The sequence below is a fragment of the Calonectris borealis genome, chromosome 7, assembly GCF_964195595.1.
Source record: "Calonectris borealis chromosome 7, bCalBor7.hap1.2, whole genome shotgun sequence".
Taxonomy (NCBI): Eukaryota; Metazoa; Chordata; class Aves; order Procellariiformes; family Procellariidae; genus Calonectris; species Calonectris borealis.
The window spans coordinates 37,796,660-37,823,765 of record NC_134318.1 but is presented as its reverse complement, the minus strand read 5'-3'; the positions used below and the strand labels follow the sequence as shown (position 1 = coordinate 37,823,765).

Sequence of the window (27,106 nt, the reverse complement as noted above, 5' to 3'; positions counted from 1 at the left end):
TTTGCCCAGTGGCCAGGTTAACTGATAGCTCACTGGGGTGGAAAATGGAGCAGATTTGTTTCTTGGTGACCTCAACCAAGTCACTTCTATACCTTGTGCCTCTGTTTTCCTATTTGAAAAACCAGGATAACAATCAGGATGTCCTTTGTAAATCACCCTGAAGTCTCCCGATGAAAAGGCTTGGTGAGAGATGGATATTAGTATTATCATACTCATCCTCATCCTCTCTTGTCAGTCCATTCATCATCTTCCCCTTCCTCCCAGTGCCCCCCAGCACTGCAGGCTTCACCCACATCAAAAGACATTACTCACAGCAGCTCAGCTGCTTGGGCGTTGACATGAAGGGGGGCTACGCCAGCACCGTGCCGGGGTGCCTGTCCTTCTCCCGCTCCGGTGGCTCGCGTTCCCCGAGGCTGGTACCGACCCCGCACGCAGCTGCCCCTGTACCGCCAACGATGCTGGGATGCTGACGGGGTCAGCCCTGTCTGCTATTTGCTCAGGTGCCTTAGACACAAAATCACGTTCCATAAAACAGTGATTTCTTGGGGTTGGGGGAGTCTCCTCTGTCAGGAGAGCGCTGCGAAGCACCCCAAAATATCACAAGAATTGACTTACCACCGAGTCAAGGAACCTAATGCAGCACTCGAGCTCGGGTCGAGTTTCACAGAACTGCCGAAAGAGAAGCCTTCCGATCGGCTGCTTTTCACATATGCTGCAGTAATCTCTCTCTAGAGGCAATAAAGAGAAGAAGAGAAGCATGAAAATGAGAAGAGCTTTGCCTTTGGGGTTGGTTAGGAGTCTAAAGCATTGCAAATGAGTGCTGAACTACGACCCCAAATCAGAACTGCCGCCTTCTCCCCGCCACCACATTTCAGGTATCCAAACAGAAATGTAACTTAAGACTCAAACAAGAGATGCTCAGTTTTATAGGGCTGATGTTGGTAAAAGTCCCGCAAAAGCCGTTCAGCTATTACGAAAAAATAATTTCACATTTTTCTGCAGTGGAAATACATGCACTCTGCAAAGGTACCGCTCAGACTGGTGGTGTTTGTGGGAATGTGGGGAGCAAATTACAAGTCCTTAAAATGTGAGTCATACATTAAAGGGTAGAAAAAGCTGGAATTTGTGGAGACCTTCCTGGATGCTTCCTAGACATGCACTAAAGTGCCCCTCATCTCTGGAAATGCTCAACGCGCTCTCTACTAAACAATTATTGCAAACCGTATATTTTCAAAGGTTTCAAAATTTCTGCTATTTACTTGCTGAGCATTAACGAATAGGTGGTGCATATGGCATCTAGCTGGTTTCAGTTTCACACAGCGCTCCTTTACAGAACTGTATTTCCCCTTAAATGCCATATTTAAATGCCATTCCCCTGTGCTGGTGCATCCAGAACCATCACTCCCAGTAAAGCGAAAGGTCCTTTACCCATCACAGGGAGTATCTGCAGGAAAATATGGGAGAAGGGGGCAGGCATCATTAACTGGCATTGCCAGCACAAATGCCGAGGGCTTTGGATATTTTTCTGGTGAGAGCAGCAAATCTCCCAGCCTGTTTGGAGCAGCAGTACTTGCTCGAGACACGTTATTCCTCTAGAAGCACACACATGTCAAACAACATACTGTGTTTCCTTGAGCGTTCCTCTCACCACCCTCCTCGCTGCCATATGGCACTTGCTGTTATTATGGAAACAAGCAGCTTCTAAACACATAACATAGCGCTGCAAACAGACATACGAAACCCACACAAGTTGTCAGTGCCTTGGTTACTTCTCTCTCAGGCCTGGAGTCGCTCCTGCAATGTCTTTTATTCCCCCTTTGCTTTGGCCCCCTGCACCCTTCAGCTCCATCCACTCCAAGGAGAACATCTGCAGGCACACGGCTGCAGTGGAGCTCGCCTTTGCCACGGAGGTCCCCAGCCAAAGGGCTCACTCATCACAGGTCGCGCCCTGGGGACCGTGTTCTGCAAAACTAGGACATCATAGAAGCATAGAATCATAGTTTGGGTTGGAAGGGACCTTTAAAGGTCATCTAGCCCAACCCCCCTGATCTTCAACTAGATCAGGTCGCTCAGAGCCCCGTCCAAGGGAAAATAACGTACGAGATGTTGGACTTGCTGACCTGTAGCTGGGTGGCAGGTGGGCAGGAGCACCCGAGGCTGCCTCTTGTAAGGGGAAGGAGGGTGCTTGCCCAGTGCTGCGCTGTGTGCAGGTATGGCTGTGCTTCAGGAACCGGCCCCTGAAGCACCTACAGGGTGGTCGCTGGAGACACGGGTTGGGGCTAGCCAAACTGTGCTTTTAATCCACTATGGTCCTGCTCGGGTCCAGTCTTCCGACGCAGTCTGGAACAACGTACCAGCACCATTTTGTGGCTGGCATTGCCAGTCCATTTTGGATCAGGATATCACTCAATCTATCCAGACGATTGCAATGCTTTGATACCCTCTAGCAAATAAAACTGGATCAAAATCACTGTGTAAATCCTAACTTGACCTCCAGTCTCTCTATCAGCAGCAAGCCCGTGGCACTGGTTTATCTGCATGAGCTGGAGCCTCCAGCGTGGAACATCATGACACAGACACGTACGGCGAGAAAGCCAGCGGGCTCGCTCGGACGCTGAGCAGCCGTGGGGTGTCCTCGCGAGTGGTACAAGCTTGTGCTGCTTGACCAAGTAGGTTTTTTAGTGAGAAGGTAATTGCCGAAGGGATGTGCAGACACGCACAGCACTAAGGGAAGCAAAGGAGTTAGGAAAGAGCCTGAGTGGATCAAAACAGCAACTCACAATGTGCCAGAGGCTGAGCAGCTCAGGTGAGCTCTCCTGGGAGGCCTGGAGGTTGAACTACATCTGTCTGATGCTGTTTTCTGCTACCTTGACTAACTACCTCTTCTGAGGGTATGAATAAAATATACACCCTGAATGTCGGTAGCACACAGCCTGCCTGATGGCAGGACTCAATCCCTCCAGAAGCCCAAACCCACAGCAAACTTCCTCATGTTAAACAAGCCGTGCAAGAAATGCGACTGTCTGAATCTGTAACAGAATAAAACACAAAGGAACAAATACATTAATCAGCTAGTTTGCCCTATATTTTCTCTTGTACAGCGCTATTTGATGCACGGTGACAACGCTTGTTGTACAAAATGCAGTTAGCTTATCAAAGTTGCTATGACGTGGTGACACTCACTGTAGCAGAAGATGTCCTTCTAACAAAAGGGCTAGTGGTATCAGCTAAATAACATGTGCAAATTGCACATCCAATAACTACTTTATAGCATAGCAGGAAAAGAAAACAAGCAGCTAAACACTATTACATATGTGGATAAATGAAACATAAAGAAGACACGAGCACAGACTTCCTCCTACGGTACCTAACTTGGCCACACGTGAGAAGGGTGACCCGTTTGTAATGAGGAAAAAGGAAATACCAGAAATAATCTCTGAAAACACAAGAGCCAGAGCAGTTCCCTGGAGCCATCCACTCCTCGGTCATGTTCGTTTAAGTGCTGGATATACCAATATAGACAATAAACACATGATGCAACTGCTTTCATTCCTTGTAGGTGACACAAAATATTTTCTTAGGCCCTGATCTTGCCATTGGCCTCACTAAGTCCGCTCAAGGAGTCTGCTCTCAACTAATTCTTGGGATGCATGGGCCCTGGAGTGGATTAAGAAAGAAAAACACCTCTCTCAGCTAAAGCAGAAAAAAGGAGTGGATAGTTTTGTTATAGTAAGGAAAGCAGAAGTGTTTTAACAGCGTGCTGCACCCCGGAGACCTGGCTGAAGCACCCCGAGCCGTGCTCACGAGCTGCTGCACGAGGGGAGGGGATGGAGAGCCAGGCGGGTACCGCAGCCAGGGGCTCCCTCGGGCTGGGGCTAATCGTCGTGTCGCTCTCGGACCGCCTGCCAGTAAAAATATCCATCCAGTTTCAAAAGTTTAAAAAATAGAAAGAATGATTTCCTGAGGAAATGGAAATGTTAAACACTTGGAAGTGAAACCATATGCTGCTGCTGATGAAGTGTAACTAAAACAGCTCTGAGAGTGATATCTTTGGTAGTCAGATCCTCCTGCTTCAGCGCAATCCTGTTTAACACCTGCGAAGTTACCCAAAACGGAGGTGAAAAGCTGGGTGGGTCAAAGCCTTAGGAAAGCAGTCACTTCTCACTGACACCAAACTCCTCATTTAGAAAATATCACTGGCAAACAATGCGCGCATGCAAGTGAGTTCCTTCTCTTCCTAACAGAGTAACGACACAGATTAATATGGAAAAGGTATTATATAAAATGCCATCATAAATATTGATAAGATAAATAAAGATAAATAAAGTTTATTCTAAATTCTACTGACTCATTTTTCCCTTTACTTCGTAGCTTATGTATTGAAATACTACTTTAAAGAGCACCCAGAACACACCAAAATAGTTACACCTGCATACAGAAAATGCCATAACCATTCAAAGTCTACGGCCAAATTTGTTCCTTGACAGATACTCTGGCAAGGTTCTGAAAAATATCTAAGCACACGCCTAGGAAAAATAGTCCTATTAGTAAAATTTCATACTGATCAAAACATGCCATCCATGAAGTGAAAAACACAAAACAAAGTAATAAAGAAAGTTGCTGCCAATAAAATCGCTGACTTTCAAGTAAAAGAGAATAAAAATATAATATTTTAATTAGATTAAAAACTCCCTGAGCCTTGTGAAGATTTTTTCATCTTAATTTTCCATTTAAATACCTAGCATTTTTTTTCTGGCTCAAAATATCACCTTAGCAATTTTGGAGAGGAACAGTGGTCTGCAGAGAGACCAGGTTGCCCTTCTTCTTTCCCATTTGCAATATACCTGTGGGTTTTCAGGGGCTAGCGGTGAGCTACAAAACTGGGTGAGGGCTCTTGGCTGAAAACCAGTCTTTTCTGATGCTGTTTCATTCAGTGTAAACTGCAGGTGTCTAAGTGAGACTGCTACGGAAAGTTGTACTTCTGTTTCTGGGCAGAAGCCCTCGTTTTGAAGGGCTACTAATCCAACACCTGCAACCAGCTGGTGAGGTTTCCTCCTGTAGATGTCTGTGGGGAGGGATGAGCTCAGTTTAAATCTCCCTATTCAAGTCTACAAAAGCCAGGAACATCTTTTTGGCTTTTTTGGTCATTACGGTGTGGCCAATGATTGCACTTATGTACTATTAAGTAGCATTTTATTTTCCTTTTTAACATACTGGAATCCCAAGAGAAGATATTTCAAAGAAATGCATTGGAGAATCACCAAGACAACATGCACCATGCTGCTGCACGGGAAAATTTGGACCTGGCCTCTGGATCTCTGCTCTCCTTGGCATTAAATCAGCCTGGATTGAAACTGAGTAAGATCCAAATGCAATGTAATTCTGCTGCCTAAAAAAAAAATACAAAACAAAACCCCCAAAACCCCACCCAAACCAAAAAAAACCCTCCTTAACACCTGGAAACCCCAAAGTGGATGTAGAAAGAATTAATTGTTCTTTTCCTGCTCATGCTCAATGACCCAAGACAAGAACTCATCTTCCCTTCCCATTTTTTTTTTCTTTAAGGTGAATCAAAATCTTTCAAACAGACATTGTCCACGTCTATTATTTATCTGCCGTTCTCTTCCTCCAGCCTGCTTTAGTCCAGAACAACGGAAAGCACACCAAACTCATGGAAGAAAGCACTCGAATACAAGGGAACCCTCAGCCCCTACACTCAAGCTGGACAACAGGGAGCAGCATCAGAGCCAGAAGGGGCTAGTAGTCAGTTCGTAACGCTGCTGGCACCCCAAAAGTAAAACTTTCTTTTCCCAAGGGGCTGAGGCCTGTCAAAGCAAGTCCCACCAGCCCTGGGGTGGATGGAAACTTCAGCTAGAGGTGTCCCAAAATCGCACACCTCCCTCCTCATTCAAACTCGGGGAGGATGCTGCTGCAGGAGGTTCTAACCACCCCAGCCCAAATCTAAAACCACTTCTGGTTTTTTTGCCCATCTCTACTTTCTACATGTAAGCTCTCTTACAGGGGTACATAATGAAAAGGAGGACAAAAGCAGGAACTAAAAGCAAGATTAAAAAACATGGAGCATGACTGAACTAAACAGACTCTCACAGCCCATCGTACAGTGTGCGCTTGTAGCAATTCACTTCTTCTTGTCAAAAAAAAAAAAGACCAAAGCCTTTAAAATTTACGCAATTGTTTTGTGTCCAGTCAGGGTACTAATGGAAAACAAACTGTGCCTTTAAACACTGAATAACCCCATTTAGAGCTATATTAATATAAATACATTTTTCATTTAAAACCATGAAGTCTAACACTAGTGCTTATAAATATGTCTTATAGTTTACTGCTGCTCTTCTCCAGCCGAAAGTGGAATTACCATTGTCTACGTATAAACTTAATAAACAGTACATACTAAACTGCCTAGTCTTTGAGGCTGATGAAAGTTGCTTCTTATCAAAGGATCCTTTGTGGATGCTTTAAAAGGATTTAAATTGCTTTGATTGCATTATCAACAGTGTCTGTGTTGCTCTTGTATTTCAGAATAATCTGGAAAGCTGGAACATTAGCTCTTGCATTCTACAAAAGATGGTTTTTCCATCTCCAATAAATATGCTTCAATACAAAAGATAATCCTTGTGTTCAAAAGCAAGATCTCAAGACTGGCCAAGTTAACACTTCTGCAGACCCACTTACTACCTTCTGATTTTTTGATGGCCTTCAGTACTGGAGGTGGCACGGCCAGTCAGAACGTCATAAACTTTGCTGGGAACCCAAGTACTTGCAGTGAAAAACATAGCACGTTTCTTTCTTTAAGAAACTGAAAATACGGGCCCATTTCTGATGAAGAAACATGGATATTGCCGTTTAAACTGTAGAACCTGGCCAAGTGTGTGTACAGTAAGGTAGTGAGGGATCTCCTTTTCATGGTGATTACTTGGGAATGGGAGGAAGCAACAGAAGGCAAGTGTCTTGTCCTTTTTGTCTGTTTTTTCTGGGTTTTTGGGTTGTTTGGTTTGGTTTTTTGTTGGTTTTTTTTTTTGTTTTTTTTTTTTAATATGAAAACCTGTTGTTGAAATGCTGAGGACTCTCCACTTGCCCTGTCTCCAGCAATGCATTTAAAAAGTGAGGCAAGCCAGATGGTTAGAGAATACAAGACAGGAATAAAAATGCCTCATTTCAGTTCATTCAAAAACTCCCAGGAACTGCGGCAGTAAGTCATGTTATAAAAGCCTAAAACAAGCATCTAGGCTCCCGTGGGAATTCAGTTACCAGTACAACTAATATTCCACGTCCTGCAGACCTCAGTGGCACGCTGTATGTATAAAATGGGGCTAATAGCACTGCCCTACCTCAAAGCAGCATCGCCAGAATAAGTATATTAAAGTGTGTGAGCCCAAAGTGCTACTGGATAGCCCTGTGGCTCCTTGCTATTTACTTGCAATGCAAACCCCTGGAGCGGAAATTTAGTCCAAGAGAGCACAGCAGAGTCTTTTTATACATTAACCGCTATACTGCTCCAGAACTTCACCTGGCACTTCACAGAGATTAAAAACGACGACGTAGCCCCTGTCTTGGAGAGTGTTTATCTTGGCAGGGCCAGAGCTGTGCAGGTGCAGGACAGAAACTCTGAAGCCAAGGGCTGTGATGAAGTTGTGTTGCTGGTGGCAAAAGCACACTCCCTTAACAATAAATATTTCAGCTGTTTTCTTTATTTTTAATAAAAGATGGAAATCGTTACAACTTATGACAGGATAATGGCTTGATAGATTCCTTATTTTAAACAGCAGCTCGTCCCGGTCTGCAGTTAAAACCAGCACTTTGTCGCTGTAGAAAGCTCTAGACCTTACATATGAAGCCCCAGGGAAGAACACATTTTCTGGCCTTGGTTGATTTTTTCCGCTTGAATTTAGGATTTTCTACAAAAAAACTTGGAGACCCTCACCTATGCTGTTACAGTGAGCGTTGTTTTCGCATTGGCTATCCAAGTTTAATTAATTAAAAATACAAATGCAATCAAGCTTACTTGAGACAGTGGAATTATCCCAAACTGGTTTTAAGTCCTGCCAACTTAATTTTCTCTGCTTGTCCGCTGTCTTTTTTAAAACAAACAAAATTTAATCTCCTGATCATCGAACATCTAATATAATTATTCAGATGCAAACAGTGTTTGCTTTGTATAACTTTCCTTATTCCCACTCTTTTCATGGTATTAGGCTACAGGGATAAACTCCACACATCACAGCAGCATTACACTGAAGATGGAAACAGTCCAAACCTTAGAGTTGGACCAATACGGAAAAAATGTTTGGAGAATATTGTAACAAATTCGCAGTTAAATACGCTTTGGTGATATATATGGATCTTCTCATTTGTTTTTTGAAAGCAGCTGTATTGAAGCTTGGCTCATGGAATTTTATTTGAAAGTCAAATCCCACAACCAGTTGCATAAATATGTTTGCACGAGTACTTAAACCAGAACGTGTATGTGGCTTTGTTGATTTTGGACAAAGATTTTGGCAGGAGGGATAACAACCCACCCACCCTTTTTGTAGCAGCAGCAGGAGGATCAAACGAGATTCTGTGAGCTCAATATAGTCACCGCACAGAAAAACACGAGTGGGGTCCAGAGGCTGGGGAGGGACCCTCCACTGTCTCAGGGGAGACATTTTGTCACCCGGCCTTGTGCCAGGAGCACAGTCAAATGACGAAGAGCAAATGCTCTGCCCTGAAACTAGGCTATTCGCCAGAGGAAGACAAATTCTCAGCCTAACAAAATCTGAGTTACTCTGCTGAGTTATTTCAGCTCTCCTCCAACACTTCTGGTATCTTCTAAAAGTTACTCATTCAGGCAACTGCACCCTTCCCATGTGGGTCACTGATCAAGCCCTGAGTTCAAAAGCAGACTGCAGATACTGCAGGGTCAAGAGTAGGTTTAGCTTGAGAAGATGGAGCTTGCCATTAATGTTTCAGCCCCTTTAAATCATAGAAGCAAAATATATTGTTGCATGAAGTACAGGGTGCAGGGAAAGATGACAAATAATTCTTACAAATTATTGTAAGAAGGTGTTCTTTAAGCCTGCTGGAATGGATGGAAAGATTCCCATCAGTTCCAGTGGGTCTTTGATCAAGCCTAGATTTCCCAACTCTGTCAAGCACAATTTAGATGAATACAACACTCAGTCTGTCTCTCAGCTCTACAGTCAACATCAGCATGACAGTGGAAATGCATGCACCATGATTAATCGTCAGGAAATCTGGATTGTGAATGTGCAATATTTTAAAATCTTTTTTAAACTGAAATTATTAGGTACCAGGTTCTTAAACACATCCTTTCTTTTGCACTTGGCTACCAGTTAGAATAACAATGCATAGAAAGCAAACAAAAAGCAAAAAAGAGCGGGGAGACGGACTGACTGATTGACAGATATGTTACAATTCTGCTAGTTAAAAAATTCAAATGACTAGTAGTAAGGTGGTTACCATTCCCATAAATCACACTTGAAAAGCACATGCCCCTGGATCAGTGCCTTTGACGAGGTTTTCTGAGCACAGCGTCTGAACTGTTGTCTTCATGGCTGGTCACAAAGGTATTCAGGGCATGGTGGACTTCCAAACTACTTCACATTGATCACAGAAGATGCACCATCACCAAAATTTCCCAGCACTTGAATGTGGTGCCTGTTCTGCAGCCCCGGGGGAAGGGCTGCCCACACCATAACCGTGACCGCCACCCCGACTAGAACAGGAGTTTGTCTTTATCTTCTTAAACAACTTTCAACAATGTCTCTGCGGCAAGGCCAGAGGAATGGAAAAAATCCCCCAAATAAATATGAAAGCTCACCTCAGAAGTGCCCTGGGAAATTCGGGGAACAAACACTTGGTTGTTCTCATTTTGTTCTGCTTTGGATTGGGATGACAGAACGGGATGATTTGTCCTCAAAGAAGGTAGCTACTGAGTTTTTTTTTTTATTTGGGACTTTTATGTCCAGTCTTAAAGATTTTAACTGAAATACCAAACTTATTTTCTGTCTAGTGCTGTTATTTAGACTCCTGCCTGGTGATATTCTGAGTAATACGTGCTGAAAGAAAATTTCAGTAAAAGTTGTAATTTGAATGTTTAAGGTTATGAAATCTACAGCACTGTTGCTGTTGTACATAGCACAAAATAAACATCTCGATTCCAGGAAACTAAAGGAGACATCTTGTGAATCGCTTTCTTAAGACGAAAAGACTTCTGCAAAACTACTCTTTGACTTCTAAACTAGCCCGGGTAGAAACCAAAGCAGCCGTCAAGACTAAACCTTTACCAGGTCAATAAAATGGCAGAATGCATACAGCCACCAGCACAGTCACTCTGCGAATGCATATTTAAGCATATTTAAGTAATGCTGACAGGCACATAATAAAACTATTCACGGGGATTACTAACTCTGCATGCCATTCAATACTCAAGTTCTGCAAGTTCTAAACATCTCAGCCATTTTATCAGTGACCTTTAACAAAATACTAGATGCTATTAGTTGTTACTTCATTGCTAAATTTACTGGTTTTTTTCTTTCAGTTTTTCTCCTGATGTTTTGAAACCCCAAACTTCAAGTACCAAACTCCACAATCTTACACTGATTAAGTTATTTTTCTAAGTGTTTGTCAATCCCAACCTTTAAAAAACAGCAAAATAAGCTCAACCATCAACCTAAATAATCAAAGAGACAATAATACACTGAAGAAAAATAATCGATCCTCAGCAATTTTAAGGGGTATCACTGACCTTTGACAATGCTGCTAAATTACCACTTAACTGGATCTTTGGCCCAAGTACAAGTGGTCTACTTGTAATATTACAGACACTGACTTCGACTTGGTTTATATTCACAGGCTGGTTTGACTGCCTGCTCTGAGTGGGCGTGAAGGAGCTGAGCTGCTGAGTAAAATTGATATGAATAGTGGAAAAGAGATTTTAAAGTCATTTAGAAACCCCAAATACACTAAAAGAAACTTGTGCAAGAGGGGGATTGCCAACGGAAAGTATTCTTTTCTCCTTCTTGACAGAAGTCTGCAGTACCAAGGATCTCTTCATACCAAATAATTGAGATGGGTGTAGAGAGCGTGACAGCTGGTGTCCAGACACGAGAACCATGAAGAGTCTTACTCAGGTCTACAAAAAAAATGCGATTTTAGAGAGAACTTCCTCTTCATTCTTATGAAAACTGGGTGGTCATAGGGAAACTAAGTGAGCACGTCTGTAATCTTAACGGTTATTCTAATATTTGTATTTTTTAGTTTATGTCTTTTCATTTTTTTTCTGTCATTTCTTGTTTAGTTTCACACTGTAATATGAATAATGTCTTACCCTTATGAAGTGTTTTTTCCCCATAACATTTTGTTTCCTAAATTTCAACATACAACCACAAATGTTCAGCAACACAAAATAATAGTGTTCGGAACTGCAAAACAAGAAGCCCAGACTATTATCTCCAAAGCTGCTGAAAGAATTTCAGTGGACAGAAGACAAAATTAACAAGAACTTCAACTAGGGTTGCCTACCTCATAATTAGTGCTATAGCATTTAGATACTGAAAACATATTTAGACATTTTACTTCTCACTTGCAAGATGATACGTCAACAATCCGTTTGTACTACATGTTAGATCTGAAGAAATGCTTCAATAACTGAGATCCTAATGCATGTCTGAAGTGTTCTCCAGCACCCTTCCAGCCAAGTGCTGACCCACTCAGGCATTGCTTCACTCAAGGATATCAGCAGGAGATCCGCACACACTGCTTGGTAAAATAAACAGAGTATTAAAAAAACCCCACTGAAATCTAATCCAGTTATCTTCTATACCAGACCGACACATGGCAAGGAATAGCACTGGTGGGGTAAGAGCACTTGTGGACAAGAACATGTCATGGTCCTTTGAAAAACCTGTTCACAATTTATTGTGGTCAAGAACGTATAGGGGGGCGGGGTGGATCAGGCTAGAAATAAGCATGGGCTTATTTCCACCTGTGGGAACCCTGCAACAGCTCACACTGCCTTTTATCAGTTGGGTGACACCGCCTTCTCTCTGTGTGAAGCGTCAGCTCTGTGTCCATGAATGTGAAGTGATGCTCAGAGATAAAGTGCTCTTAGGACCCTTTTCCTGAGGAGCAGGATCACTTATGGGGCAGCCACCGAAAAGAGTAGCCTCTTCATGCTGGCCTCCAGAATGGGTAGGGTAGATGCTGTATATGGCTTTTTGGTGTTGGATGTTTAGAGCAAGCTGTCACTTCACCAGCAATATTCTGTGGCCCGTCTGCATAGCTAGACTGTTCCTTGTTACTTCATTAGTGAGTGCAACGGTTGCTGGGAGGAGTTCACAAAATATGGAAGTCAAGGCTGCCCTGTGAAATTATACCCTCAGAGATATGCAGATTCTCCTATGAGAGTGAGATATGGGAACGCTAAGTACAGTGAGCTAGACTAGACTGGAAGACAACCATCAGCTAAAGGTTAACACCTACATTCCCAGAACTGAGGTGCACTGTCTTCTGAGTCCTCAGGTGAGCCCAGGAATTGCACAGAAGACAGGGATTTCCTCTTCAGCAGACACATTAAATGTACTTCTATGAAAGGAAAAGGGAAAAAAGGGATGGAAAAGAAGAGCCACATGGCTGATCTGAAAGGAAAGCATGTTTGCAACGACACTGAAACATTAGAGACATTGTTCAAGTGCCGTTCATCCTTGCAAAAATATTATCCTCGTCGTGATGCCAAAGTCGGTGAAAGTATGGGCTACTTGCCATGGAAGTGCTGGGTATTTAGGCTAGACCTGTCATGGGGCTTATTTACTCTCTGTGCCCAACATTTCAGACACACTCAAGCGTAGTGTTCATATCTTGGCAGGAACTTCTCATTCATGCATTTTCTCCTGGTCCCCTTTGAGGAGTCTTCCTCCTCCGACATTGCAGCGGTTGAAATTTCATTGCTTGCTGAGAAAACCAACACTGATTAATTTCATCCTACTTGCATGGAAGAGGTAAAGTATGCAGGTCTCTAGCCAGGGACAAGGAAATCCCTGCTGCTTACATGCCACATTGAATAAGCAGCCCATGGTTGAGGCCATTGGACTTCAACAGTCTTCATTCCACCCGCAGGAAAGAAGCAATTAACCGTAGCAGCATGGGAAGCAAATAGGAAGTAATGCAACACATTCACTTTTGATTAGAGAATTTTTTTTTTATAAGACATAATATTCCACAAGGAAGAATTCAGCTGTAGTGTTACATTGACACACCCCAAATTATTAAAGGATTGAGGTTGCAAAGTTAAGCTTCAAAAAAAAAAAAAGTAGGAAAAACCTAAATTAATGTTGCCCATATAGCCTGAATGCCATTCCTCACTGTGCGTGTGTTCTGGTACAGTCTTTAATTACATCACTGCAAACTGTTTTTCCCACAGGACCTTTGCCTCATTCAACGCACAGAACGGACAGTGCTTACTTAATGAGCAGCTCTGCAGTATTTCGTTTTCTCCTCTGGTTCAATGTGTGGCCCTAGACTTTATTTACTGCACACCAGTCAGGCCTGCTCTGAAGACAGAGTGATTCATTTCCCCGTGGACCTTTCTGTGGCATTCTCCACTGTAGCCTTTGAATACTTCACACATATTCATGGATCTATTTTCATACCACCTCTGGGAGACGAAGAGGATGTCATTAGTCCAATTTTACAGATGGGGAACTGAAATATATGAAGATTAAGGTAAAAAGTATCCACTGATTGATGCAACTTGATTTTCCATGAATTTAACCTTATACGCTATTCTCTGTTCACAACCAATCTTCCATTTGCTTCAGTTGCAGATGTTACTAGTGAGACCCAAAAATCTCAAGGCAGCTACTCAGAAAATGAAAAATGCACAATTAGAGGCCAACTGTGAAAAACTCATTTTAAGTGACTTGCCTGTCATCACATGAGATCTAGTTTGACCAGAGTGTATCCCTGTCCAGTTCCCTACTGTGTTATTCAACTGCTTTGGCCATGAGACAATTTCCTTTGATGCCGCAAATCCCTATTTAAATTTATCACACACCTTTTACCTCATGCAATAAATGAGTCAGTCATTCTATCCTCCTGTATTAGACAACCCAGTTTCAACCCCAGACTAACACAATCTTTTGAACTGACTGCATTAGGGCTCCTGGGGAAGAAAATTAAGTATGTGATATATACAGAGATATGAATTTAAGCTGCATAGGCAGCCTTAATTCAAAATCCATTTTAGGTGCTCATCATTTTAACACATATTTTTGCATGTTTAATTTCCTAAGCTTTTAAGGAACTGGAAAACTGGAGAAAAAAAATTGCTGTGGACCAACAGAGAAGCCCTTGCTCATTAGGAAGAGCTCACACAAAAGGGAACTTTTGACTTGCAACTTGAAGAATGTTCTTTTATCTTTTTTTTCTGAGCTCTTTCCTAAGTTGTCTTCAAAACAGAAACTCCATCATGTTGACACCCATACTGATACCCATACCAGCAGAGCTGAAACAGGGATGTCACTGTATCCACTTGTGCTGCTGGGAGCTGGGAAAGGACCTGTAAATTGTGTCAGTTGATCATCTTCAGTTCTAGGGTCTCTCCGGACCACGATTCCCCATTTTTTTTCTTTCACCTTCCCTCCCTAACTTCTCACTATCTTTCCCAGCGGCACTGCTTCTCCATTCTAGTTCACCTAAGATGAGCAAGTTCTCTCCACTTCTACATTCAATCTTAATCTTTCTAGATAATGGGTACCAGGTTCTCCCCCCATCTGATCCCAGGACTTGTCCTACACCTCCAAGTGGACATCCTTTGGGAGACATCTGCTAAGACTTTGCATCTCAGTCTGCATCTCTAGTTTCTTTCACTGGAGGGAAAAGCATTCAGAGATCCTCAAGATGGGATCCTTCCCTGAAATGTACCCTAGATGGCCTATTTCCTTTTTGACTAAGAGGAAAACTCATAGGTAGATGAGTTGCAGCAAAATACAGTTAACCTTTGTGAACTCCCTCAGCAATATGCAATGTAACTAACCTCATCTGAAAGTGGAATAAACTACCTCGGACTTAGCCTGAACATTTAAGGGAACAGCTATAGTGATGTTAATTCACCAGTGCTCATTCCCTCAGCGGACTGATGCTGCTTCTTCGTCTTTCTGATCAAGCCTGGCTCCCATTTTCAGCCTGTTGCTTTTAATTAAAAAAAAAAAGAAAAAAAAGAAAAGAAAAAATATAGCACAGAAAACATCCAGCATGGAAAATTTCAGTCTATGCAACTCTGGCAAAATCTTAATCTTATAATGTGCAATATTAGGCAACCTTAATAATGGATGGTGCTACCCAGCCCACTAGTAACAGCAACCCTTACTCAGAAGGTTTGGCTTTGGGAGGAGCGTCTTTATATTTTATGATGTGTTACAGGGCCAGTCCTGTGCTGCCTGCTGATGTTTTAGGACCTTGACCTGTGAATAGTCTCACTGAAATCAGGAGGCTTGACTGGAAAATTCAAAGAGGATGCTATCTTTGAGGGAATCAAAACACAAGCAGCTTCTTTTCCAGAGATTTTTTTCAGCCGAAATAGATAAACATAAACCAGCAGAATATGAGGAAAAAGAAGAGAGACTTCACGAGATTTTTGCAATGTTTTGTATAATTTTATGATTTGTAATAATTAAGCATCTCTATCTGCTTATCAGGGATTAATATTACTTTACTTTCCTTGAACTCCGTTTAGTTCTTACATTATGCATATTCCACATGAGCGCTCTCTTCTCTCAATATTTCTGGCACAAATACGAGCCTCTCTGGTAAGGACTCATAAGGTTATGAATGTCTGGACAGCCTGAGTAATGAAAGGCCATTTGGGGCCGAACCATTGACCACAGCTTTAACTTGCCAGGAAGGATAAAACATAAAATGTAAATTAGGTACTAATAACCCATTTTCCTTCTAAATCCTTGGTACAGACATGCAGCATGAAGTACAGATTATGTTTTGAGAGAGATTTTGGAATAATTTGCAGTTAAAAATATTGTATGGGACCTTGTGTTGTGGCCTCAGAAGAGACTGAATTGTGAGTTGTTACTGCTGCCCTTGAACCCACTTCAGTCAATGGAAAGTTTCATTGGCACCTGGATTTGTTGCTTTGGGTAGCTGCCTAGCTACCAGCAAACCCCAGCACATAATACTGTCATCAGGGAAAGAGGAATGTGCAGTCCAGCAAGCAAGACATGCATGGAAAAGTACATTTCTCCCAGCATGTTTTGCAATCTCCATGCTATTCCCTCCCCACCTTCCTTTCCACTGATCTCATCTGTGGAGATGAAGTCAAGAAGAAAATGTAGGAAGTAGCACTTGCCGGGCAAGATCATTTTACTGCCTGTTGCATGACCAACATCAGCCTTAACATAACTTTGACCCTCTTAATGGGGCCATCCCCTTGTGAAAAACAGACGTTCAGCTCTACTGTTGTCAGTCAAGGGATCTGAAGGCATTTGAGGTTGGTTGGGTGTGTTTAATTCCCACAATGAATTTGGTATTAAAGCTATGATGTTGCATTCTGCTAGTAATAGCGTGCACTAAACTGATGGGAAACGGAGTTACGTGTTATCCAAGTTCCAACACGGTATTTCTGTTGTGTTGTTTTCAGAGTACATATAAAGACGCGTTCTTCACGCGTCAACTCCAGCCTCCAGTTACATTATGTAAGAAGGCTTGAGTCTTCAGTTCCCCCCTTAGAAACTATTGTTCTCGTTCCGTTGACTGCAACCCAACTATGAGGACATGACGAGTTTTCCCTTTCTCAGCTGGGCCTAGGACTATCTAAAAATATAACCTGTAGAACTAGCTTCTTGAATTAATTATGTTCCAGGTAAAAATAAACTTGAAATATAAAATGGCACACCCATGTACTTGGCCTTAATGAGATCTATAACTGCTTCTCCACCCCATGGCACACAGCTCTTTTATGTGAAACCCAGAATCTCGCTACCTTTCAATCAGTCGGTATGCCTGACATGGTTGATTCAAGCCACCGTTCTAGAGCTCAGTAATTTCTACCATTCTTTGCACTTAGAAAATAAGATAATTCAATCAATAGTTTTAAAAATTAAATAAATACCTGGTTTTGGCCTGCAAAGGGGGAAAAGTGTTAGCAAAGCAGACTCTGTGGAGGAAGAACTCTGTAATTCATCAGGGTATGGTTTGGGTTATCTATCAGCCTTAAGTGGGAAACTCCAGCAGGAATACTCAAGCACTCCTACATATGCATTTTAACATTGAAAGTAGTGTGAGCAGTGGGTACAGCGTACTGAGTAACCCACTCAGCCCCTTTCCCTCAGGGGAAATCAGTGGCTACTTTACTGATATGAGACGTAAAGAGAAGAGAGGAGAATTCTGCTCTGTCCTTGCAGAATTGCCTTGCTGGAATAGAGATCTACCTGACAAATCTCCCAGAGGAGCAAATCAGGGAAAGTGAAGTCCTGCCTCCTCATTCACTCTTCCTGTTAATAATTTGTAACATTATTACTAATAAAGATTATTTTACTGTGCTAATGCCTGATCATGGCACAGGACCAAGATCAGATGAGGGGGAGCATGGTGCTAGGCACACAGAAAAACAAGACAGTCCTGCCCCGGTGGGTGGAAAGGTTTAGAGAATACGAATAACTATTCATTGCTTTTGGACGCCTGTAGGAGACACCTTCCAAGTCTTCTCAGGTTCAACTGTTACTATTGATGTAGCAAAAGAGAATCATGATTTATTCGGGTAAAGGAGGAGATTCCCTAAAAACACATGTTCTGGCAAAACAGCAACAGACTAAACAAACCTCTTGAAGAAATATGCATTTGAGAAACTGCCCTGATTTAAAAGATATGTTTTTTATCCTTCACCCATTACGTGGACCCATGGCACGGCAGCATGCTGGAGATACATCATGTGATAATTCAGGGACACTAACACTGTAGAAAAATCAACGATACTGCAACAGTAAGCAAATAAACCTTGAGATTACAAAGAAAAAAAAAGAAAAAAATCTTCCATCTGGTCTGGTGCACGCTATCATTATCAACGTGAATCATGAATTCATGGTCCTCAGAGGAGAGCTGATGTGCCTCCCCATAAAGCAGGTCTTAGGGGCATATTCATTATTAGCAAAGGACAAGCTCCACAGTTGCTCTCATATAATGATCCAACAGAGGCATTTAAGTGAGCAAGATATAAACACCCAGCTGGAATTTGGCCAGAACACTACATTTAACATCCTACTCCTAATAAGAAATGCCATATAGGCTGCAACGTCCAAGCAGAGCAGACACAAGCTTATTTAAAAGATCTCATCTGATAGTCCCACACGCAGCAAACTACATAGACCAGAATTTACAGTCCTGGGCAACATAAAGTGTTGAGTTGACCCTGGCTGCAACTGCCAGATGTGGTATAGCGCTTGGAGAACATTTGTTGTAGATGAAAACAAGCGTATTTTGCCTTGGAGGGTCCCAGGTATGTCCCACAGGAAAAAAATTGTCTGCAAAAGGCCTCTCTGCCTCCCTGTTCTGTTGGCCAGCTTCCCTTGTGTGTACCGTCGTGCTCTCAAATGAACTCACTCATAATGTGACGACAACCTCCCCATTTTTTGGATGCCAGACTTTAAATGAAAGGAAATTAGGGTATTTGGAAGGTTGTCACCTTATCGTCTGCCAAAGACCAGGAGAATTTTCTTTCCTTTTTTTTTAGGAGCAGCCAAACCACTTTTGAATCACATAGTCAACATGGTGAGTATGGCTGACTTGCCTTAAAACAAAACTAAACACATTTACTGCACATTTACTGAATTTCATAATTGTCTATTCTTCTTCCTTTTTCTACCCACCCTTTTTTTTCTGCTGTCTTTCTGTATTATCGCGTCACATGCTCAGGCCATACTATTTCTGGTCTTGTCTATCTATCTGCCTCTCTCTATCTTTACTTTTCTTTCATGCTACTTTCTCCTCCTCTCTCCTATTCTAATCTAATCTAATCTAGTCTCTCCTCTTTCTTCCTTTGCTCATATTTCCTTTTCGTATTTCCTGTTCAAATAGGAATACAGGTTGGCTCCTTCCAGCCTCAAAGTTATGATACTAGCGTGCCTTATGGAAATTCATCAACCAACAGAGAGATAATACAATATTTAAGAAGATAAAAATCAAATGCCGGGCTTATCATGGCATTTACTTCAATTTTGTTGGTCTAACTCCATTGAATTCAGCAGAGTTGCAATGACTGGAAAAACGTGATAACCGAACAGGCTTTGCTTATTCTGTGTGACCTCCATTACTCCAGACAGAACCCCACAGGCATTTGCAAACCAGTGTAGACATGCCTTGTGTGTGCCTGTTTTTACTCATATCATGATATTCCCAGCCTGTTCTATCTATAAACTCACAGGGATTAGCCAAACTGTTTATTTTCCATTGATAACCGTTGAAGGTCTTTAACAAGAATTCTATTGCTATTCTGAATGTCACTATCTGAAATTAGCTGTAAATCTCTTGTGCTGCTTAAGCTCAAGGAAGTTCACTGATCTTGAAGTTTGGTATCTAGACAACAATCTTCCTTAAATAGCCCATCCACAGATACAAGCTAAACAGAAAGGAAGTAGACTTGAAAAACCTTGCAGAAATTACTTCAAGACACTCTGCAGGCAAGATCAGTGACTCTGCCATATCATTGACTTATTTAATACTTTTAATTCTCAGAAGAATATTAAAATATTAATCATCGCAATCATAGTGAAGCATTTAGTAAAAAAGAGTCCTTTAACTTCTGTCTGCCATAGCCCATAGCAATACTGATAGCCAAACAGATGTAGCACTATATTGTACAAGGGAACGTTCAACTTATCAGTGAAGTTGGAATGGAAAATATTAAGAGCATCTGGAGACACATCTGCTGAGGTTATACTGTGGAATTGTATCTAATGGAGAAACTCATAAGAAATATATAATTTTCTTGTAAGTATTAGCAATCTACATTTAAATCTACTATTAAAAATGTGTAGGCTATGTAATTAATTTGTTACCGTTGAGAGTAACACACAATTTAGACTGTTACTACTCATAGGCTTGCCAGAGCCCTCCAAAGTCAGTAAATCCAGCCCCCAGTTATTTCAGACTACCATTATCAGAAGACACCTTAGAAGGAGAATTAAAAATGGAATTAAATATTCTTGGTATGCTTCTCTATTAGACACGATGACATCAAACAGCACTTTCAATAGGTACACTACTTATGAGGCTTAAATAAGAGATTTTGTGCAGATGGAAGAAATGTGCAATATTCACTATGATCAATGCCTTGGAAAATAAAAAATATCTGAATCATGGAGTAAGAATTGAAGGCACCAAAGTGTATCGAACCTATGTATCCAACACTTTTAATGTCAAAGGACTGGTCCTTGGAAGACAAATTGTCATATCCTGAAGTTAATTATTTTATAGTGTTCATTCCTGCATGATGCATCAGTTTTGCAACAGGGTGTTAGGAAACAAAAAACAGCTAAAGTGTTATCAACACTCCAGCTGCTTTCTGTCATATACTGAATTAGCAAACAAAATGTGTTTGAAAAGGCTGTCAGTAGAGCAAAAACAGAAAGCAACAATGGACAAGGTTAGATGCTGGTCAGCATCCTATATTCATTCAGGAAGCGTGTAGATGCATTCTATACCGTTTACATTTAGGTATCAATATATTTTACTTCTTCAAGCAAAGGTTTACCACTTAGAGAAAACTAGGATTCAAACCATAAGCTTCAATCAGTACGAGAGACTGTGTGAAAAAAGGTGGAGGAGAGTATTTCCAGAACACTCAAGAGTGCTTCCTATCTGCCTGCTGCTAGCTGACCAAAAAGATTATGGAGAGCTAGCTTCAGAAGTCAAATATAAGTAAAACATTTAAATATGCATTTACATTTTAATTTATTTAAAGTGAGAAACAGAAGAGTTGTAAGTAGTAAACTCTTGGCTTTGTTGATACGTGTTCAAGGAAAAAAATTCATCAGTGTGGCTACATCTAATTGCTGCCACCACATTCATCACTCCTTATTTGCCTTCACAGTCCATCGAGCAAACAGGTGAATTAAGATGACAATTCATCACATGGCTACTGCTGAATGCTTCAGCTGAGTTAAGGGACTGGGCAGCTTTTCCTGTATGCCGGGTAGGATAAACGGCCTGCTCTGTGATACCGGTTTTAGTCACTAATGGTAGACTGCTACTCATCTTACAGAGTAGGGGGCAGTTTGCTCTTCTCCGCTGCCCCATTGCATGGCTCTGCTCATATGGTGACTTCTGAAGAGCTCTCTAGGCACGCGGGAGCACTTGTGGTAGCAACAGTCCAATATTGTCAAGACAGGTAGACTTCCGATCAACACTGCCAAGATCTGCGCAGCTGTGAACACAGCTCTGCTTCTGGCAAATTGCTGTGTTCTGCGAGGACCTCGGAGGAAGATGGAGTCTGCGATTCAACAGGTTAGGATTGGGCAACTCTTTTCATAACTGCACAATAGGGAATAACTGTGGGTAACTTCTCCAAGTGCCAAATGCCCAACAGCAACCTCATTTAGGATGTGGGAGGGAGGCTAAACTATATCATAGGCCTTTTCTTTGACTTATTTTTCCAGAATCAAATTACACTGTTCAATGAAAATAGCTTGTGCAAATACAGGCAGCAATTCAGCAAAGATATGATAGAAAGAAGACATAAAATTTCCAGCACAATTAAGAAAACTGGTGTTGGTTACTCTCATCAATCAAGATTGATTAGATCAGTAAGGGTGGCAAGACCTGGCTCTAGTAGGGAATAATCTGCTTGTGTTTCTCACAAATGATATTTCCACTGAACAGACCCAAGACAGCATTCACCTTGCCCTAGGTACCTGTGTCGACACAGTTTGATTTCATCCATTCTGTCACCTGGTCCTACCCTTGGCACAGCCTCACTGAAGGTACTGTAATACTCACCTTTCTGCATTCAGATAATTCCCCTCTGCATCATTTTACATATATTCCAAGATACTCCAAGAATTCCTACAAAGTTCATTAATTTCATTGGGAACAGTGATACCGTGCAGTTCTGCAGATCAGACAATTCATCTAATTTAAAAGGTTTGCTTCTCTTTTTTTCACATTTCAGCATTCTTGTGTGGCATTTTAACTTGTGATCTATCTCAGTTTCTTATCAGATTTTCCTGTATTCTTCAATCCAGCCTTCACATAATTTTCTGATTAAACAACTGAAATCACCTGAAACAGACCACGCCTTTCAGTCTGTACTCAGCGGGGCCCAAAGATTTCTAAAAGCTCAGAAAGCTTTTACGAAGCTTTAGATTTCCCATGTAGGTATCCACATTTGTGTTGGAATCTATCTGGGTTCCTCAAATCAAGGGAAGTTGAGAAATCACTGATTAACGAACTCTGAGTTTGTGACTTCCCACAGTTAAGACAGAGAGCACTTTTTATTTCTTGCGTCTGGCATGACACCAAGGCTGCACAGCTCTACATCAGCCCAGCTACATTGAAGGCATTGACTTCATTTTTGGATCCCACGATTCTCAGTGTCTATGAGTAGTTGGCAGCTGAGTTCTGGATAAGAGTAGCAGTTTCAAAGAGCTACAGGAAGCCATTAATAACAAGAAATGCCTGAAATTAAGCCTTAAAATATCCTTTCTCTAAAATTAATAGGGGCATAAGTTATACTTGCTGCAAACTGGAGACCAAGTCCAAGTAAGATCTACTTTGTAGCACTCTATTTAAGTAGAATAGATCAACACTGTGAAATGACAGTGCAAGTACACTTTGAGATAGCAAATGCCTGCTAGGCTATCCCAGCTGCAATGGGCAACAGCACGAACACCATGGCATGTTCACCTCCAGTTGGGGTGAAACCCTTCAGAAACATTAGTTGCTCCTGCTACTTCTTAATGAGCCTACGCTGCCACTCTTTTCTGGCTGTTCCCATGCACGCTGCATTAAACCACCTGCAATTACACCTGTCACTCACAGACTGCTTGGGAAGGGCTTTGGACAAATGGCTTCTGTTTACCCAGTCAAGAGATCACGAGAGCTTCCACCAGTACAAAATCAGAGTGCCTGTTGTGGTGCTGGTTTTGTTCTTGATTTGATTTTGCCTTTTGATGATGAGTTTCCATGGTGGTATTAATTTTTTACTGCTCATCTCAGCCTCATGCTGCCTGAGAGATTACAGTTTTTGTATGCACTTTCCATTGCCTTGAATTAGAGCATCATCTGTTACCATGGCCATAGCCCTGTCGTTCTCAGACTCTTTAACCCCGATCTGTTTGATTCTAGGTCTGGATATGACCCAGAAGCCACATTCCTTGTGTTGAATGATAACCTCCTCTAGGCCACAGAAAACTATTTGTCCACAGCAGTCCTTTCAGATAGGTCAGCTATATTTATTACAGCACATTGACCACATGGACTTCCCCTTCTTCAGCGAAAGAAGCTGCAGAGCGATGCCAAGCACCGATTCTCTGACCCCAGGGACTTTCATGGGAGATCCATGTCATTCCTAGCTCTCTTTTACATTTAGAGCTTTGATGGGACAGAAGGCTCATCACACCTGGACAGCACTGGATATGCTCTAGGGCAGCTGAGTGACAGGCCAACCCAGTATGATTCAGGGACATAACTGGAGCTTATAAGCATGGGATGAGAAATAAAACGGATTTACTTAAACATAATGAAAAAGCCAGCATTTATGAGAGGCCAAATCGAAGGGGACTGTTTTGTCACGCAGGTTCAGGACTGGGTTGGATTTGCCAAGTGTTTTTTCCGTTATGACTGATGAGAAAACTGTGGGCTTGACATTTGAATATGGACCTCTCTACGGTGATTCATGCCTCTGCCAGCTTCCCGCACGCCATCTCCCGTTTCAAATGACGGAGCGCAGCATGATGCTTTTCAATGGATTTTTCTTCCTGGGTGCCCTGTTCGAGACGTGTGCTGCACAGGGTCCCCGTGACTGTCATTAGCTAGCAGTTGAGTTCCAGCTCAAGTGGAAAACACCGAGCCATAACAACCTAAATACCAGACATCTGCTGTCTGCGTGCCCCAGGCCATGTCACTTGCAATCACTTGAAGAGCTCAGTATCAGCTCAGCGGTGTGGGCTGGAGAGCAGCCCGAGCTGCAAACGCTCCTGGTGAAGGGGTTGTCTCCTCTGGAATGCACTTTCCCACTTCAGCTCTAACAGCCTGGATTTTGTAACCTCCAGGTCATCCTGGAGGGTCCGTCTGCTTTCCCAGGCTCTGAAGGGGGAGGAGAAATTTGGGAAATTAGAAGGCTACTATAGGAAACGCTTAGTCGTGGCACGGCAGGAGGAGGTTGTGCCTTGAGACATTGACTCAGTGGGTAGAAATTGTACTGATACAGAGTAAATCTGCCCAGAAACCGGAACGGGGAACTGTTCCTGAGCTGAAGAAACAAACACGTATTGACTTTGTGGGACAGAAGAGAGAGGATTTTTACAACCTGATAAGTAAAATTGTTCTGATTAAGGTTTTAAAGTCTATAAATAAAAAAAAAGAGAACCAGCAGGACACATGGATCTTACAGTCGTAAAAGGGGGGGGGGGGGAAATTCCATTAAGGGATTGTTCCAAGAGCCCACTTAAAATATTTAACACTTATCCCTTTGCCTTCTAGCTCCTTAAAAGAAATCACCTCTTACATCATGCCATTCAAAATGAATTATACTTTCAATTTTCCTTGTTTCCTGCTGTATTCATACTAAACGCAGGAGAGAATCCAGCAAAAGCAACTCATCTTGCTGTATGCTAGGAATGGGTTTCTTCAGATGGTTTTAATGCTGAAGACAAAGGTCAGCAATTTACCCCAAACAAAGCACCGGAATTTAATCTTTCCTCTGCTTGTGAGCAGCATGCTTCCATGGCCTTCACAGCGTTCTTCAATTACATTCCTACTGGAAAGTAGGGCTTTAAAAAAACCTCTATGAAGGCTGTTCAGTTTTTTTTCCTGAGAGACTTGAAGCTGTGAATACCGTATTAGGGAGCTGCCAAGTTATCTGCAGAGGTCTTCCACCATTTTACCTCTTCCAGAGACGCTTGTTTAATTAACGCATTCCGCAAGCTGTAGGACTTCTTTTGCTGAGGATTTCTTTTGCTTTGACACACGACCGTGCTGGAGGATGAGGGCATGGACAGTTCGTGTCAAATCTTGCAGCCCCCTGACCAGCTTTGCCTCGCACACGGGCTGCGCAGCCTGGAAACGCATCTCAGAGCAATACATGAAACCAACAAACTGTGCTTTGAAATTGGGAAGGAAGGGGAAGACAGCTGGAAATGTGCATTATTTAAAAGGCTGTAGGATGAGAAACAGATGCTGGCGTGGCATTTGTGGAGTTGCAAGTTACACAGTTTATGCTGGCAGTTGGCAAGCTAAACTGGTATCAAACCCACAGCTATGCAAAACCCACCACCACAACTGGCATCCAGGCTGGCAGAGCCAGCCAAGAGCGAGCGATCATGGGCGCTGAAATATTCTCTCTCTTGCCGTTGTACCTTCAGCCTGGAAGGGACCAGAGCAGAGCGAGGGAAATCAGACTGCACCTGTCTGGGAGACAAACACAACATTTCCCTTTCAAGGGCTATCTGTGCATTACCTGTCGCCAGGACTTAAATTCACTTAAATGAAGGGAAAAAAGGGAGAAAGAAAAGCAAAGGGGTGTATTTGCTTTCTAATTGAAGTCTTAATGATCCATATCTCCCAGGCAGAGCCTCCAGCTGAACTCCCAGTGCCTTCTGGGCTCTGAGGCAGTCAAAAGAAAGGGTTTCTGATCCCTCCCCAATGCATGTTGTAAGTGGGTGAGTTGGCAGCAAGATGAGATTCCCTTCCTTATTGCTGCCTACCAAAAAGGGAAACCCTGGAAAACTGCCAGATCTGGAGACTTGCTAGGGAAATACTAGTTTGCTGATGGGAGGAAAAAAAAACAGATGAGGCAGAATTCCACATAATTCTGCCAGCTAAAACATTGTTTTGACTTGCATCAGTAGAAGGAAGCTATCAGCTAATTTACACAAAGGATAAAGGCTTTTTGGGAGACGTGATTTAGCATCATCACTCCCCAGCAACTAGTGAGACCGAAGGCTAATATCACTAGGGTTCAGGAAAAAAACTATAATCTCTCCTTGGGGATGGAGAAGGACAAGTTTTCAACTGGGCTCATATGATAGGAGAAAAGAGAAAATAAAGGAATATGTGACCTACGTTATGAGTTACAGGGAGCACTTACGGAGCTCTTTATAGATTTCAAGCAGTCTATAGGTGCTTACTAGTAATTGATTGTGGGTGATGGTTATTTTCCTTGTAGTCCAATGGTGCTATTGAGAATAAAATCCTATCCCTTTTTTTGAACCAGGATGGCAGGTCTCCATCAGAGCTCCTTTAGGATTTGGAACAGAGGCCAGTGCCAGAAAACTTGCGAAAACCACAGGGCTACAGGGTGGATCCATGGCTTCCCTCTCTCTGTGCTGGCCCTGTTGTAATCCCAGTCTGTACTAATGCACGAAGTCCGTTGCAGCACGCAGTGGGAGTAACCACAGCCTTGTGTGACCTTTGCGTTGGCAGCTCCTCTGCAGAGTTTGAAACTTTGCATTGTCGCCTTCCACTCCTTAAGATCTTACCTAAACAAGTTGATTTTTAACTCATAAGAAAGGCTCTGGCCCCCCGAGGAGACTTTGAAGTAGATTCTAAAAGAGGCATTAGCCCTAGTCATAGGACTAGGGGTTGTCCATGGCAAAGAACAGGGAGAAAAGGCTGTAATCCTCCCTCGCAGCTCTGACCACTGATTCACAGTCACACTGGCATAGACAATACTGGCATATTTTTAGAAGGTTTGGTTTTTTTTTTCCATAGAAGATAATGAGGTTATGGCACCCCACGGACACCCACAGTCTCCTGGGCAGGGATGAAAGCAGTCTCAGAAGGCAAAAGTCTCTACCTTGGAGGAAGAAAGCCTCGGTGGACCTAAGGACAGTCATGAGGTCCACTCCCAACACAAGGGCTGCTT

General features: G+C 42.4%; 1 protein-coding gene across 1 annotated transcript in view; it reads right to left on the bottom strand.

The window, feature by feature from the left end:
* GRK5 (G protein-coupled receptor kinase 5) overlaps positions 1–27,106 on the bottom strand; it is a 174,727-nt gene that overhangs the window by 65,850 nt on the left and 81,771 nt on the right. The window contains exon 3 of the mRNA XM_075155171.1: positions 616–728. Coding sequence (XP_075011272.1) covers positions 616–728 — 113 coding nt within the window. The remainder of the gene's footprint in view (positions 1–615; positions 729–27,106) is intronic.